Source organism: Erigeron canadensis, chromosome 4 (assembly GCF_010389155.1).
Source record: "Erigeron canadensis isolate Cc75 chromosome 4, C_canadensis_v1, whole genome shotgun sequence".
NCBI lineage: Eukaryota > Viridiplantae > Streptophyta > Magnoliopsida > Asterales > Asteraceae > Erigeron > Erigeron canadensis.
Window position 1 is genome coordinate 20,295,748 of NC_057764.1, and position 17,166 is coordinate 20,312,913.

Genomic DNA, 17,166 nt, shown 5'->3' on the forward strand with positions numbered 1-17,166 from the left:
CAGACGCGGGCTAAAAGCCCTGTAAGCATGGGCCTAATGATTCTTAAAAAAATACTCGTATTATGTAACTGCCTAGACAACTAAAGACATCTCAAAGCATTTTGACAAATAGAGATTGTCTAAAATGCAGCGGACTTTATCGTAAGTCAGAGTAGGCACACATAGGGACAGATCTAAGAATTTGTCACCATCACAATTTAATAGCTAAATAAAACAAAGCTTTTGAAAAACTAGAATGTATACATGCAATGGATACTAAGTCCGGATTTGGCTTTAGCAATATCAATAAAAGCGAGGTGTATTTATTTTGTAAATAATAATGTAATAAATTTATGTAATCGATAAACATAATATACCTCTAACACATAATAATTAACATCCAATACCATCAACTGCAGTATGTCGGGAAAATCAATAAATAGTCAGTCACCTTTACTTAAGATAAAAAAAATTGCTTCTAAGTCTTACAGAAAATAAAAATGGTCTCCCGACCATAAAACATATAAATATATTTATCTAATAATCTTATAATTTTAAGTTTTGGAGCTTACATCGTAACTTTCATTTTATCTATCTATTTATCTATATACTGTATCTATCTATAATATATGTAGATACATAAAGAAAAAACAAACACAGCACGATGAAACATATTCATCATCAAAGCAATGTCCTTGATTTTTCTTTATTTATTTTAAAAAGTTATAGATGGTTTAGTGGGCTGAGACTGTGAGACAGTCTTTTCCAATAATACTTGGGCTTAAGCGTAAAATCAGTTTAACTGATCTGAGCCTCTTTTCAAACTTTTTTTTTGAAAGGCATGGATCAGAGAGCTCACTCATCCTCAATACCTTGTAGGAGGAGAAATCCCCAAATAAACCGTCCAAAGACACGACATTTAATTGGGATATAACTCTGCCCTTTCTGCAGGACTCAAACCTGCTCCACTGGAGGACTTTATTTGAGAATTTCCTTAAAAATGTATTTCTCATGTCTCGAACTCGAGAACTTCAGCAAGTAAAGCTGATGCTCAACCACTAATGAGAAGTACTTTCAACCCATTTATTTGTTTACTTTGTTTCGCACGACCTAAATAAGACATTGTAAAATCGGTATTTTTCTATAATGGCCTTTACATGTGTTTACGTCTTTATGAAGGTAGGAAAAAAAAAGTGAAGAAAAAAGTAAAGAAAAAAAAAAGGTTTTCACTTTCCAATAAGGTATTAAGAAGGTTGTATAGAAACCCTTAACATATTAAAGCGACATTACATGTTTTATAAGTATCCATTATTCCATCTCATTGTCAACTTCCCAGTCCATCTTACCAAACATTTTCTTAGTAAATAACTAGATATAATCAAATTGTTAAACGGATAATGAAGTTGAAAATTGTTGTGATAAATATGATAATGTATTTAATTATATGCTTGGTTTTTTGGGCAGAAAAGAACTTAATAAGATCCATTGGGATTATAGCCGTTGAATATTAAATTAGTAAATATTTACTAACCTTTAGAGGTATTAATAAAAAATAAATAACAGTGGGAAAAGTGGATGTGGAGGTATAAGAATGAACAGAGGGTTCTTTGGAGAAAAGTCATTGATTCCATTCATAATACGAAAAGATGTTGGGAATTTTTGCCTAGTAAGAGTGGTGTATTGGGGGTTTGGAAATCAATTGTGAAGTGTATTGGTAACGTGAAAGCTAATGGTGACTCGTTGATAGGGTGCTTCAAGGGAGTTTGTGGGTCGGGAGATCAGGTACGTTTCTGGCTTGACAAATGGGTTGGTGACCAGCCCTTACGAGTTTTTTTTCCTTTATTGTTTAAACTCGAAAAAGAAAAAAAGTGCTATGTCAAAGATAGAGTGGGTACAATAGCAAATGTTTTTGGGTCAGAATGTCTATGGACTTGTTCTCCATCGACTTCTGGGGAGCTAACAGAATTGGAAGGACCAGGAAGATTGATGAGCGGGATCGTTCTCAACCAACTAAAAGATAGATGGATTTGGACAAGAAGTAAAGATAGCAGTTTCGTGGTAAAGAATGTCAAAGAATTTTTGAGAAAAAGGAGAAATCAAGATGAGAATGTTGTTCTCAAATAGTCAAGATGGGTAACAAAGAAGTGTAACATCTTTATGGGCGGGTATCATTGAACAGAGTACCGACATTGGTCGCCTTGAGAACTAGGAATTACTACTTTGGCAGCATGGTTTGTGATATGTGTCAGGAAGGAGAGGAATCAATTGATCATATTTTATGCTCATGTGAAATCGCCTTGGAAATATGGTACAGAATAGGATTATGGTGTAAGGTCAATCCAATTTTTCTTTTCTCAGCTAGGGACTTATTCTCTATCGAAGAACATGTGGGGTTAGGAAGAAAAGGGAAAAAAATATTTAAAGGTGTGGTCTTTGTTACATGTTGGTGCATTTGGAAGACAAGGAACGAATTGAAATTCGAAGGCAAGAACATTGATGTGGAGAAGGTCACCTATGAGATTAAGACTACAAGTTATTTATGGTACAAAAAGCGCTTAAGGCATTGCTCAATTAGTTGGCAAGATTGGATTTTCTTTAATGTATAAGTGTAATTATTAGTGTTTGTATACATGTCACTCCACAATTTATGTGAGTTTGACAATTTGTTAATAAAAGTTACTTTTTAAAAAAATAAAAAATAAATAAAAAAGGCCAAAACTCACTACGAACCACTCAACTCAGATTGTTCACGCCGACTTTTGCATCGGTGGTGTAATCCTTGACATCGAGATTTCGGTGTGAAGAATCCTTAATTAGGCACCAAGGGTGCCCGTAAGGACAGTCTAATACATCTTTATTTTTTTATTTTTTTTTCATATTTTGCTTTGACAAATTTTACTTGAATATGTTTATTTATTTACATCAGAACTTCACTGTATTTACTAGTCCAATCTAAACTTACAATTGGGCCTAATTTAGTTGTTGGTCTAATTTCATCTTAACTGGATCAAAACCCCAAAAACACAACTAACATCAAAAACATACCAAACACACTTCACTGTTTCACATTTTTAAGGTTAGGGTTTTTTATCATCAAATTTTGGGGAAAACACACACACACACACACACACACACTCTAAAAAAAAGGGACGAAAATGGCAACAAACAACGAAACAAAGACAGAAATTGAAAACCCAGAACAACAGGGAACAGGAAGACCCGCTGTAGTGAAAAGGAAACCGGTTTTTGTGAAAGTGGGTGACTTGAAACCTGGAACTAACGGCCATACGTTATCCGTGAAGGTGTTAACGTCAACAACTGTGTTGGATAAGAAATCGAGGAGTGCGTCGTCGTTTAGAGGAAGGTCGTCGTCAGGGGGGATGAATACTCGGATTGCTGAGTGTCTTATTGGTGATGAAACTGGCACTATTCTTTTCACTGCTCGTAACGAACAAGGTCCCTTCCTCTTTTTTTTTTTTTTTTTAATTATTTTAATTATTCTGTTTCATTTCATTTCATTATATATATATATAGTTATATATATATATATATGTTTGTGTGTATAACTTGTTGGGCTTGTAACCCTCATAATTAAGTTTTTTTTTGAGTGTTTGGGGAAAGTTAAAGGGCTTAAGATTGTTAGGTTATAAATTGGGACAATGTGGTATATAAAAGGAGAAGATTGTTAGAGGTGGCTAGTTCGAAGAGTGTTTGGTGTCGGTGTATGTGTGTGGTTTTTTTTTTCCTTCTCTTTTCGACGCTTTGTTTAATTAGTGTGTTTAGGATCATGCATTTGTTTATCGAGTAAGAGGGAAGAATGAGGTTAATTTGTTAGGAGTTCCGAAGGGGGGGTCTCGGCTTCTAGATTTTAAGAACCTTCTTAAAGTTTTGGGGGCCTAGTGGTCAGGCGTCTCGATGTTCTCACAAGAGAGCTCAGGTTTAAAGATTCTAAGGTAAACATCGCGGGGTTTGCTAGGAAAAGATTTTGGAAACCGTCATGGGGATAAACCTGTTAGGCCGCGTGCATCTTAGTTAAAGACCTGCCCTTCTTGGGTAACTTTTACTGTGGAAAATCTCACTCATTTGTTAAACCATAGATGGATATAAACATAGATAAGCGTTTTCTACCTATAAACTCTTCATTGTTAGCTTATATGGGGGTCTTATGAGGATTACACCTTTCAATGGTGTTGTTGCTTTTGTTCATTTTGACATTGAAAGCTAGTTCAAATGCTATATGAGAACGTTGTGTTTCTAATAATACATATATAAGTTATATATGACACTTAAGCTGTTTGGTTAAGCCTACTCGGATTGAAATTTCTTATCTGTTTCGAATTGATTTACCTCTTATATGTTACCGTTGTTTATCTGTTTTTCTGGTTACTTTGAAGGATATATAGAGTAATTTTAAGCTCCCACATAGAATATGGATTGTAAATTTTATCCTGTAGCAAATAGTTTGATTGCTTTCTTTTTGTGTGCTGAATTTGGCATTTACTTTGGCATAACACTAATACCTTTCACTATGTGTCAGAATTTTGTTATATATAAAGCTATGTCTCTTTAAATGGTTAAACATAAGGGGTTTATTTTTCTGCAACCAAAACTCCTGTTTTATATCTAACAAGCATTTCTAGTCAGACACACAATAAGTTATTAATTCACATCTTTTGTGATTGGTACTGATTTTGTTTCTAACATAGTCTAGTAGCTATTCTGATACTGATGATGATTAAGCGTGTACTACAGTTGACTTGATGAAGGCTGGAAATACTGTGATTATCCGAAATGCAAAGATTGATATGTTCAAAGGCTCCATGAGACTAGCTGTTGATAAATGGGGACGTATTGAGGTCACTGATCCTGCAACTTTCACTGTTAAGGAAGATAACAACTTGTCACTAGTCGAGTACGAGTTGGTCAATGTCGCTGAATGATTACTCTTTACCTGGCAATGGGTGTGAGGTATAAATTCTATCGTGACTTATGGGGTTTTGGTATACAGCTACTAGAAGGGTCGGTTTAGTCTTTCTTGTTAATATTATTTTAACATGTAATAGAACTAAGTGGAATGGCCTTCCAAGCGGTTAACTTTGTAAAAAGATCATCCTTTGAATTATCTTGATTCCCGCTGTCTTTGTGCTTACATTGGTTTACCAGATGTGCAAGGCTGTGTTCTGTTGGTTATGCGTGGTCCTTTTTACTCGTTTCATGTTTACATCTAATGGCACTAGTTGTTTGGTTCTTCCTTATAATGATGTATATCAGATATTCATAGACCGGTCTGATTTTTCCTTGCCAACCCATTGTTCTGACTGAACATTGTTTCATCATTGAGGTGGCAATGCATGCCAGGTTGATGGTTGGTTACAAGTCCAGACAAGCTTGGGTTTAAATGGGTCAGTTTTAGCAAGTATTAAAAACTGGGCAGCCTGGGATGCTTTTATGTCCATTTCCTTAATTAAAGAAAAAATAAATTGAAACACTTAATACAACTCTAACTAGTATTTAGATGAGACTCATCCAGCGCTATGATTATGTTATGCGGCAACATCTTGAGAGCTAGAGATCAAATGCACACTATCTGAACACATACAATCATCTATATACGTACAGCAGACAATATACTCGAATGTAAACCTTACTGAAATGAAACATGCTAATTCTTCTTGGCGAAAGTGCCAGTAACAGCTCTAAACAAACAAAAGTTTATGTCGAATACTATATGCTTGCTAAAGTCCAGAAATTTTGGACTGATAATTATATTAGCATCATCCTAGTTGGTTCTGGCAGAACTATAAATTAGATTAAAAACAGTGAAAATGAACCCAGGGACTTGCTTCTGGATATTCTTTCAGCAGGTCCCTGATCCTTCTAACAGGTTATCATAGATTGTCATTTAAATCTGGTTAGAGTTACTGAATTAGCATTATAGTTGGATAACTAACGTAAATAAATTAAGCATGTACAGACTATTGTCAGAAAACATAGTGTCGTCCATAAGTTTGATACTTGATAGTATTGTTTTAAAAAGGTTACATCTGCACTTTACTGAAAAGTTGGTTTCCCTCCTACACCTTTACCAGCTTGTATTCAAGTTGATATGGTTGAAGAATGTACTGAAGAACTGGTGATAAGCCTTCATTGTTGATACACCATGTTCCCCACAAGAGAACATAACAATTATTCAATTTCGAGTATGCTCCAATTTAAGTTATGGATAAGCACATTCATAACTTAAATGGGAGTTGGGATGGAGAAAGGGTAAACACAATATTTAGTGAAGTTATGGGATCAGATGTGACAACTGACACTACAACTAGAACTTTTGCAAATTTTAATCAGATATGGGATTACTCTAACATGACGAGCCATTAACTCTATAATGGCGGAGTTAAAGTTAGATACTACTGTTCAGGTCAGTTTACAACAGCATAGTACTACAGTAAAAACTTCTCTATCATTTACGTGAAAATGAAAATTAAAATAAAAACAAATCGAGAGAGTCTCTAGTAATCAAGATTACATGTGGTAATCATTAGAGAGCAACGACATATTCAGCTATACATAACTTATCAAGCAGGAAGTAAATTTCATAACAAGATTCATGATACTTGTCAGAAGCTGAAAACTGATGAATCCTCCCATCTATCTCAATCCAGCTTGACCCAGGACTCTCTTTTATCACTCTAAGATCTTTCATAGCAGACCTTATTCTACCTACTTCACTCCATCTATTTTGTTCAGCAAACATATTAATTAAAAGTGTGTAATACCCACTATTATCTGGTTCCAAAACCATCAACTTATTAACAGCAAGTTGAGCGATTTCCAAATTTTTCTGAAGTTTACATCCGCCTAATAACGCACCCCAAATGACAGCATTTGGTTCCATTCTCATGTCCTTTATTAGTTGCATCGCATCGTCTAGAAGACCAGCTCTGGACAACAGATCTACCATACACCCATAATGCTCGATTTCAGGAGGAATAAGAAAATCACGAGTCATGCTCAGAAACCATTGTTGTCCCTCTTTAACCATTCCGGCATGCGTGCAGGCACTAAGGACACTAATAAAAGTAACCCCGTTTGGTTTTATGTTTGCTTTTACCATATTATTCAACATTTTCAGTGATTCATTGGCATACCCATGTATTGCAAGCCCTTCAATTACGGAATTCCAACAAAAAAGATTTTTTTCGGGTAATTTGTAGAACACCAACAGTGATTCTTCTAAGTTGCCGCATTTTGCATACATATCTACCAGTGAAGACCCAATAAACACATCATGATCAAAATGATGGTTTTTTATATAAAAATGTATCTTTTTCCCTATGTCAAGTGCCCCGAGATGAGCACACGCCGAGACAGCAGTAGCCAAGGTCACTTGATCCGGAAAAATACCATTTTCCATCATGTCATTAAAAGTTGCCAATGCTTCTCGGTAAAGTTTGTTTTGAGAATAGCAGTGAATCATAGTTGTCCATGATATCAAGTCTTTCTCAGGCATCTTACTAAACAAAAACTCTGCAGACTCGACATCTTTAGTTCTAGCATATGCATCAATCAAAGCGTTCCATGAAGCAAAATTTCTTTCTGGCATCATATCAAACAATTCCCTAGCAGAAACCAAGTCTCCTGATTTTGCAAGAACCGAAATCATTGAAGTCCACGAAAAAACATCTCTTTCCACCATTTCATCAAAAACCTGTCTCGATTCAAAAATCATCCCAAAACGCCAATAGAAATCAATCAAGGCTGTCTGAACATACACATGTGATTTGAACCCAAATTTCCAAATATGCCCATTAATAGCTTCTCCAATTCTTGACTCTCCAAATAAAGCACAACCTTTAATAACCGACGAAAACGTATAGCTAGTAGGACTAATTCCACCACCCCTCAACATTTTTACATAAAACCAAATAGCTAGGATAGGTTTAAAGCAACAAACACCCGCCCGGATAACAGCATTATACACGAATACATTCGGATCATCCATATGGGAAAACGCTTCGACTGCATAGTCTGTCTGGTAAAAAGTCGAACAAGCTGTCACAAACTGGTTTATCATAAAACAATCTTGATTGTAACCTTTCTTGACCATATATGTGTAAATACATTCTATTTGTGTCAAGTTTGAGCATTTCTTCAAGTGTTGAATTATGTTATCTTTATTGATACCTGGGTAATAAAAACAAATAGTTAAAAAAGAAGCACACTGGCATAAACACAAACACCTGGGGTGCATTGCATATAATCAAAGTGTGTTTGTGTGTGTGTATATATAATATATATATAAAAAACTAAATCTTTTTTGGATATATAAATAAAGGAAGCAAAAGTTTGAGTGTTTAGACCTGGTTGTAAGTCTGCTGCTGCTGCTGATGATGTTGTAATGTGGTTAGAAAATATGTATAGAAAACAGGGCGGTTGGTTTGAAAAACGGTTGAAAAAGGAAGTTGTGACAAGAGTGTCGACTAGTTGTCTGCCCACCAATTTCATTTGGCATAATAAAATTTCTTTCTTATGAATTAATTTATAGTTTTGGAGTTTTGGCTACCAACTCATTACTGTAGTTAGCACATAAATATTTCCCACCGGATTCGTGGCTTATTGATAGGATCTATCTACAAATTTTTTGGGAGCGGGTAAAGTCTATGATGCCCCGAAACTCCAAACAGGTAAGCGTGTCGTTTCCGAAACTCCATGGAACGGAAACTCGTACGAAACGTTTCGGTATACCTTGAAGTTCCCATATATACCAAAACGTTTTTGTTAAGCTTCAAAACCATATCTAATTAGTATTAGAATTTCAGTGAGCTTTTTCTATTCCAAAAATGACTGCATCTTGCGACTATGCATACCTCCAATTACAAACCAACTACATTATACAATTGAAAATTGAGATCACCATCATGTTATTTCTATTTCAAAATTGATTAGTAAAATTTAATTCGTGATCACCGGTCACGATCAAGCATAATTTATAAAATTATACATATATAATTATACATAATCTCTCAAGTCTTAAGTCTCAATCTATATACAATCAATATATTTTTATTTATTCTTTTTTTTATTGTCTTATCTTTGTCGTACCCATATCCTAAATTTTTTAGTTTTGCCGTTCTCCGCTCCCGTATCGTTCCCGTGTCTTTTTTCCATATCCGTTTCGGTGCTACATAGGGTAAAGTTAAAGTAATTGAAAGTAATTTCAGCGGTGTTGAATTTCATCCCAAATATATAAGTAATACAAGAGTAGAAAATATGATATAGTAGGTCATTAAAATAAATAAATGAATATTTGACACTATACTTTTTAGTTTTTACAGATAACTTCATATTAGACAACACATTGTGGGCTTTTTATCTAGTACGAGTTATAGTGGTCAAGGCCTCTGCAGAGTCTTCTGGCGGAATATACAAATTATTTTTTTATTGTTCTTGTATCGCATAAAGTAACGATAACAACTAAATTGTTACGATTTTTTAAAGGATTTTTGGCTATTTTAGTGAATTGTAAAAATATTTGACACTTTTTATCTACCATTTAGTTGTACAGATACATTTTTAAAAGTTTTATTGATAGAATAATGGTGTTGATTACGTTAACCAGTAACCCATATTTATTTGACCCGTAACACCAATTAAAAATACATCATTTTCCAAAAAGTTTGAACTACATCAATTTAGTGAATTAGTAGCCCGGACTACCTAAAGTCGATGTAGTTCCGCCTGATAGTGGTGCTCATCAAATTTTAAAGCACTTATTTATTATAGGTTGTAAGATCAAATCCTATAAAGCAAGATTGTGGTAATATCAAAGTTAGTAGATAGTTGTTAGGATTTAAAAACCCGTCTCGATCCAATCTTATCAATTTACCCAAAATAAAAATATTTTTATTCTCTTTTGGAACTATACTAATCCAACGGATGTCTTTCTCTAGTAGTTTTACTACTACCATTATACTCGTATGAAATAGAGATGACAAACATTCTAGTAATTAACTGGTTATTGACCCCGCGCGTTGCCGCGGGTACGTTTTTTATACAATAAAGTTTTGACAAATTTATGTCAAATATTTGAACTCAAACTTTAAAAATTGTGTGCAAATTGTATGATGAAAACCTGAGAACCCAAAAGTTTAGTGTCAATAAAATGAAAACGAAAATTTTGATATGAGATACAAGTTAAAAGATGAAAACTTACATTAAAAAACAACTAAACATGTAGCAATACAATAAAATTAATGTAAGAGAAAATATTAAAATGTATAAAAACATAAACAATAACTATATTAATGTTTTAAATGTAACATGAACGTAAGATGTAACGATGATAAAAGTTATTGTTTAATGAAAACGCTATATGTAAAAAAAGAAAAATGAAAATAATCAAAGATCAAATGTTTAAAAGTTAAATGGTAACTGTGTGAAAGTTGTATAATGAAAACATGAGAACCTAAAAGTTTAGTTTCACGAAAATGAAAGCGAAAACTTTGATGTGGGGGTAAAAGTTAAAAAATAGAAATTTTAGGGGGTTAAAACGAATTTGGTTAAAATTAATATGTGCTTTAAAAGCTTGTATATTCCACGCATAAAGTACTTATATATTTACATAGGTTTTTGGTATATATATAATTTTTATGGATATGTCCGATGACAATATAAGTCGGTAAAAGTGAAATTTATATAATTCTTGATGTAATTTAATTTGTTTTATTTTACAATATTTATTTTGTTAGAATTTACACAAATGATATAAAATAATAAATGTTTTGGTTTATATGGATACAAATAGACATAACAAATTCTTAAAAGAAGTAATTAACTTAGTCGACTTTCGTACTTTCGGAGGTAGCCTTTGGTCAGTGTTAAAGTTCATGTCTATGATACAGTATAGAACAACTAAAGCGCACGTTAGAAAAGAAAGGGCTTTTCTCGCTTGGTTAATGTAGTCAAGTTTGTTACACCTGGTCTGTTTACTTGCTCTTATGCCTCTAACGCCCCCCTCCCAAAGCCCTGATAAAGACAGCTTAACACCAGACCACTCGAACCTTGAATGAGAAGTGGGTCCATGTAAATAATTGAGACCTTGCAAACAACAATGCTCGTTCTCCATATGGAATTCTAGATGTATAAATTTGTCAATGACAATGTATTAGAAATAGTTTAAGTATGGGTTCGTAAGCTATATCTATAATTAACTCAGATGTGGTAGCTTCCGAAGTTGTGTTCAGCTTAGATGGCCAGTCCGACTTATAAATATCGGACTTAGCTTGAATCTCTTTAGACACTTTCATTTCACCTAGCTCAACACCCAGGGACTTAACACTTTTACAGGAGTGTTGGTGAACACCTTTTGGCAGGATTTCCTTTAAGAATGTGTTCGGCAGGATTTCTGGCACATAGACGGTTCTAGCACATACCCCAAACTCACCAATTGCCGCAACATCATAATCTACTCCAAAAATTGCCTGAACTTGCATGGGGATCTGCTCGTTGACACATTTGGCAGTTCAACGAGAAGATACACACTTAGATTCAGAAACCTTTTTATGCTTATTAAACTTTTTTTCAGATTGTTTCGATGAACACAACAGACTTCTTGACGCCAAAAGTAGAGTATCTAGGATCTACAATACTAATACAGTCACATAATGATAACAAAATAGAGATCGCAGAAAAACTTGGAATTGATGTCAATTAGATTAGCCGTTCAGGGAGTCTTAAAAAGCAACCAAGTTTTTTACACATGTTTTGTTTGGCTCAAAACAAATGATATTGTAAACAATGAAAAATCACGTTTTGCAATGAAAAGATCCTTTCAAATAATCACTTTCAGGACAAATGTCTTTTGCAAAAAAATATATATAATCAAACACCACCATATCGTCTCCATATGACCATAATCAAACCCACACAAGTGTTATGCAATGACATGAATGACAATAAAATCCTATTTGTATGATTAGATGGAAAATCATGAGATGTACTTACAAACCTAATAAAGAGGTCATGTTGTAAATGCGGTGGTCAGTAATAGTGAAAATACTTTATCCCAAAAGCAATTTGTTTCAATGCCTACTACGCATGAATCAGTAGTGTCAAACTGTCAATACCAAAATCAACATTGTCCTGATGAAATGATCGGATATCGAGTTTTCAAAAGTACAAACGATGAGAATCATCCAGCACTATGATTACAAATTTACAATATGCGGCAACATCTTGAGAGTTAGAGATCAAATGCACGGCATCTGAACACATACAAGCATCCATCTACAAGCAACAAACAATTTACTGAATGAAAACCTTACGGAAACGAAGCATGCTAATTCTTCTTGCCGAAAGTGAGCCAATCACAGCCCTAAACAAACAAAAGTCCATATCAAATAATATATGCTTGCTACAATTTAAATCAGACCAAACAGAACAAAATGACATTTAAGTCCAGAAATTATGGCCTGATAATAATACTAGCATCATCCTAGTTGGTTCTAGTAGAACTTTATATAAGATTAAAAACAACGAAAGTGAATCCAGGAACTTGCTTCTGGAGATCATACAGTAGGTCCAGATCCTTCCAACTGGTCATCATAAATCGTCGTTCAGATCTGGTTAAAAGTACTGAATCAGCATTATACAGGCATAACTAACCTTAATAAATTGAGCATGTACACACTATTGCCATAAAACATGGTATTGACCGTGTTGTCCATAAATTTAATAGTATTGTTTTAATAGTGGGTCACATAAGCTTTACCAGGTTGTATTCAAGTTAATATGGTTAAAAGATGTACTGAAGAAGTGGTAATATGTCTGCAATGTCGGTATACCATGTTCTCCACTAGAGAACATGGCACTTATTCCATTTCCAGTATGCTCAGCATGATGGGGTATATGTAATATGAGTTAGACCGTTTTGCCAGCTATATGTTTGGAGACCATTCATGTAAGTAACTTGATAGTAAACAATCGTGGAGACCTTATCCATAACTTAAATGGGAGCAGGGGAGGAGAAAGAGTAAAAAGACAGGATTTAGTGAAGTTATGACGAGATCAGATGTGAGAACTAACACTACAACTAGAACCTTTACAAACTTCAATCAGATGAACTTACTCTAACATAATGAGCCTTAACTCTAAAATGGTGAAGTTGAAGTTACCATATTACTCAAAGTGTTATTACTTTTAATTGGTCATCATGAGGTCCATTTAACTTTAAAGGTGAATTTGTATTATCACAAAAAATATGTACAAACAAATACCAGTACAATGGTCATATCCAGTAATACAACCTATACTTCTAATACAATTCAAGACTGCTCCTACATCAAATTCTAAACATTAAACGATCTTTCAAAATCATGAGGTCCATTCAGTAAATGACCATGAAAGATAAAAACAATTTCACCTGATTTGTGTAAGGAGATACTCTCAAACATTTAAACTTCCTAACAAAAAGAACTTCATGTGAGTCACCCTACGGTTATGACAGGCTATCTTGATCACAACTCCTAAGCAATAAGTTACTTGTATCAAAACCAACACACAAAGTCACAAAGATTCACTGGGCACATTATGTGATTTCATTGTAACACGACCTCTTTTAGACGGTTAAATTGATTCAAGAACCTTTCTTATCATCCAATCAATGGCTAGATGCCAATAATGAAGAACATCATTTCACGCACTTATTACAAGAATACAAGCTGAATTTAAATAAAGAAACACAGGATGGAACTTTAGAGGAAACACACCTCCTAATTATTATCACAATAGATTAGATATTTACATATGCTCACCTATCTATATGATAAGTCGTGATTTGATAAACATCATTAAAGTTTAGTATATCCTAAACTCTGGTCAACATGGGTTTTCAAGATCTTCGTGTCATATCCAATAGGATTATCAATTAACCCGTAAAATATTAGCTTAGACAAAACACACACAACAAGTTGAAATTCCATACAGTCGCATAATAAAATTAGTTATGTACAAAAGTTTTAAAAATTTATATGGTATGTACTTTAATAGTAAAAAAATATTCACAAGCAAACATCATTGGCTTCATCAAGTAAGAGCACAAATCTCATACGTTATAATATTAAAAATTCCGAATTTTAAAGTTGTCTCAGAACGCAAGCAAGAAAACAGACACATCATATAACATGACAGATGCCATATAATAATAATATTGATGGAAATAGTACCTTCCAACAAGTCATCATACATCGTCGTTCAGATCTGGTTAAAAGTATTGAATCAGCATGATACTTGCATAACAAACCGTAATAAATTGAGCATGTACAGACTCTTGCCAGAAAACATGGTGTTGACTGTGTTGTTCATAAGTTTAATAGTATTGTTTTAATAGAAGGTTCATAAGCTTTACCAGGTGGAACTCAAGTTAAAATGATTGAAAAATGTGATGAAGAAGCGGCGATGTGTCTTTCAATGTTAGTATACCATGTTCTCCACTAGAGAACATGGCAATTAATCCATTTCCAGTATGCTCAGCATGATGGCGTCATGGGGTATATGTAATACGGGTTAGACCTTTGTCCTAAGTAAATTGTTCGCAGACCGTTCATGTAAGTAAATTGTTCGTAGACCATTCATGTCACTAGTCAACATAGACCTTATCTGTAACTTAAATTGGAGCAGGGGATAAGAAAGGTTAAAAATACAAGATTTAGTGAAGTTATGAAACCAGATGTGAGTACTAACACTACAACTAGAACCTTTACAAACTTCAAACAGATGAACTTACTCTAACATGATGAGCCTTAACTCTAAAATGGTGAAGTTGAAGTTATGATATTACTCGAAATGTTATTACTTTTGATTGGTCATCATGAGGTCCATTTGGTAAATGACCATGAAAGATAATAAAATTTCACCTGATCTGTTTAAATGGATGCTCTCAAACATTTGAACTTCCTAAAAAAAGAACTTCATGTGAGTTGCCCTATATTGGTTATGACAGGTCATCTTAATCACAAAGTTGTATTAAAACCAACACACAAAGACTCACTGGGTACATCATGTAATTTCATTGTAAGTAACAAGACCTCTTTTTAGGTGGTTAAATTGATTCAAGAACCTTTCTTATCATCCAATCAATGGCTAGAAACCAAGAATGATGAATATCGCCTCTCACACTTGTTACAAGCTGAATTTATTTGAAAGAGCAGGGGATGCAATTTTATAGGACACACACCTCCTATTTATTATCACAATATATCATATATGCTCACCTATATATATATATATATATATATAATAAGTCACCATTAAAGGTTCATAAGTCAAAATGGGTTTTCAAAAAATTCATGTCATATCCAATAGAATTATCAATTAAACCGTAAAACATTAGCCTAGACACAACACAACAGTCGCACAAGAAATTTTGTTAAATACGAAACTATTTAAAATTTTATGGCATATACCTTTATAATACAAGATATTCACAAGCAAACGTCATTAGCTTCATCAAGTAAAAGCACAAATCTCAAATATTGTAATATTCAAAATTTGTTTTGAAATATTAAAGGACAAAGTAACTCGGCATCAGAACACAAACAGGAAGACTAGACTGACACATCGCATAACATGAGAATCATAAAGTAATAGAAACATACCTTCAAGAGTCCAACCACAAGTGCGTGGAGCAGCGGAAAGCATTGATGTCAGCAACGCAGAAGCAGTAGCTGTGTGGAATGGAAGCATTGATTCTACAGACACAGCGCTCAGCTCCACCGGAGACCTAGTTTAAAAAAAAAAATCCACGTTATTTTTCTTTTTCGAATACCAAAAACAGACATAAGTTAGAGGGCACGGTGACACATTCGGTAGCAACATTCTGATTCAATATGGCTCGGACTGATTAATGTTTGTGGTTAATGTGTTCTAGCATTTTCCGGAAACTAGGCAAAATTATGTACAACCCAATTGACATTTTAAGTTTGTGGTTTCAAGACAAAGTGTGTCACACAGTATGTGGACATGGGCTACGTGTGTGTGTGTGTGTGAGTTTATAATTAACAATATATAGATATAAATATTTATTAAAACAATTAAAAATGAATAAGACAAAAGAGATAAGTAGACCTGAAAATGCGATGAGAAAGGGGGTTCTTTTGCGAGGGGATACGGAAAGCAGAGCGTGATGCTGACGTGACATTAGGTTTGGGTGCGGCGGTGGAGATTCTAGAAGCCGCCGAGCGTACGGTGTTGAAGGAGCGGAATGCCGACCTAGCTGCCATTTTTATGTGTATATTTGAGCTAAAATACATCCTCTCTTTTGGAGGTTTTGTGGGTTTTGGTCTTTTGGAGATGGAGGTAAAAATACATAATTGGTCACTTAGTTGTTACTGGTTGCTAATTATGTTTTTTTTTTTATTTTATTTTAAAAAATGAACTTCATTAACACAGTATGCACCAAATTGGTGATACTAATCAACTTACACCATATTTACAAATCAAATAATGCTAAATCTATACCAACTATTCTAACTAATGTTTACATTTCTCTTTCTATTATTGTACCAAAGAAAAGCCAAAGATTTTATATCTTGAATAACCTTCTCGACCTTGATTTGGGCATTTGAGAACCTTCTTTCATTTCTTGCTTTCCAAGTACACTAACACGCTACCATGACGATGCCTTTAACCACTTTTGTTTTTTCTTTCCAAGTCCCACATTTTCATGAATCTCAATAAGATCTTTTATCAAGAAAACAAATAATGGAGAAGCCTTGCACCAAGAGCTTATAAAAGTCCATATCAAGTTAGCCAACTCGTACCCACAAAAGAGGTGATCCACCGATTCCTCATATTCCCCACATAAAACACACAGTCCATCTCCAAAAACACAATTCCTATCGTTAAGAGCCTCTAAGGTTGGAATACGATTCATACCAACTCTCCACATGAAGATGTTAACCTTTAAAGGGATCCATTTGGACCAACGAAGGACATACCTGTTGCTATAATCACGAGAGCTAAGGATAAAATCTTTCACAGCTTTGACAGTGAACTGGGAATCATTCTTTCCTTGCCATATCCATCTGTCGATTGATTCTGTAAGCTTCAGACCATTCAAAAGAGTGCCAAGTTCCTGCCATTCCGTCATCTCCTCGGTTGATTGAAGAGGTTTTTTCCATCTCCAAA

At 34.2% G+C, this 17,166-nt stretch overlaps 3 protein-coding genes across 9 annotated transcripts; 1 reads left to right on the plus strand and 2 right to left on the minus strand.

The window, feature by feature from the left end:
• Positions 1-3,022: 3,022 nt before the first annotated feature.
• LOC122595846 (uncharacterized protein At4g28440-like) lies at positions 3,023-5,128 on the plus strand. Its single transcript, XM_043768303.1, has 2 exons — positions 3,023-3,435; positions 4,732-5,128. The coding sequence occupies exons 1-2, from the start codon at positions 3,135-3,137 to the stop codon at positions 4,917-4,919; spliced, it is 489 nt and encodes a 162-aa protein (XP_043624238.1). The 5' UTR covers positions 3,023-3,134; the 3' UTR covers positions 4,920-5,128.
• Positions 5,129-6,423: 1,295 nt separating this feature from the next.
• On the minus strand, positions 6,424-11,474 carry LOC122597119 (pentatricopeptide repeat-containing protein At1g06143). The gene is made up of 3 exons (XM_043769750.1): positions 11,294-11,474; positions 10,972-11,115; positions 6,424-8,166 (listed from the first exon to the last, which is right to left on the minus strand). The coding sequence occupies exons 1-3, from the start codon at positions 11,472-11,474 to the stop codon at positions 6,521-6,523; spliced, it is 1,971 nt and encodes a 656-aa protein (XP_043625685.1). The 3' UTR covers positions 6,424-6,520.
• Positions 11,475-12,104: 630 nt separating this feature from the next.
• Positions 12,105-16,339, minus strand: LOC122596524 (protein NUCLEAR FUSION DEFECTIVE 6, mitochondrial-like). 7 transcript variants are annotated; one of them, XM_043769115.1, is made up of 4 exons: positions 16,105-16,339; positions 15,636-15,760; positions 12,540-12,602; positions 12,105-12,355 (listed from the first exon to the last, which is right to left on the minus strand). In XM_043769115.1, the coding sequence occupies exons 1-3, from the start codon at positions 16,287-16,289 to the stop codon at positions 12,583-12,585; spliced, it is 330 nt and encodes a 109-aa protein (XP_043625050.1). In that variant the 5' UTR covers positions 16,290-16,339; the 3' UTR covers positions 12,105-12,355; positions 12,540-12,582. The 7 variants fall into 7 exon arrangements, with proteins under 7 accessions (XP_043625050.1, XP_043625052.1, XP_043625051.1 ...); XM_043769117.1 differs by lacking the exon at positions 12,540-12,602 and adding an exon at positions 14,205-14,238 and having other exon boundaries at positions 12,105-12,267; XM_043769116.1 differs by lacking the exon at positions 12,540-12,602 and adding an exon at positions 14,205-14,238.
• Between the last annotated feature and the right edge of the window lie 827 nt (positions 16,340-17,166).

Excerpts from the sequence above, each read along its gene's own strand:
- LOC122595846 (XM_043768303.1), top strand. The coding sequence starts at position 3,135 with ATGGCAACAAACAACGAAACAAAGACAGAAATTGAAAACCCAGAACAA. Across the intron at positions 3,436-4,731 it reads CACTGCTCGTAACGAACAAG|TTGACTTGATGAAGGCTGGA; the intron begins GTCCCTTCCTCT and ends CGTGTACTACAG.
- LOC122596524 (XM_043769112.1), bottom strand. The coding sequence starts at position 16,289 with ATGTATTTTAGCTCAAATATACACATAAAAATGGCAGCTAGGTCGGCA. Across the intron at positions 15,761-16,104 it reads CTTTCTCATCGCATTTTCAG|GTCTCCGGTGGAGCTGAGCG; the intron begins GTCTACTTATCT and ends TTTTTAAACTAG. Across the intron at positions 12,268-15,635 it reads TTGTGGTTGGACTCTTGAAG|ATGGATGCTTGTATGTGTTC; the intron begins GTATGTTTCTAT and ends TGTTGCTTGTAG.
- LOC122597119 (XM_043769750.1), bottom strand. The coding sequence starts at position 11,474 with ATGCAAGTTCAGGCAATTTTTGGAGTAGATTATGATGTTGCGGCAATT. Across the intron at positions 11,116-11,293 it reads GTCCCTGGGTGTTGAGCTAG|AATTCCATATGGAGAACGAG; the intron begins GTGAAATGAAAG and ends TTATACATCTAG. Across the intron at positions 8,167-10,971 it reads CGTTAGAGGCATAAGAGCAA|GTATCAATAAAGATAACATA; the intron begins GTAAACAGACCA and ends TTTATTACCCAG.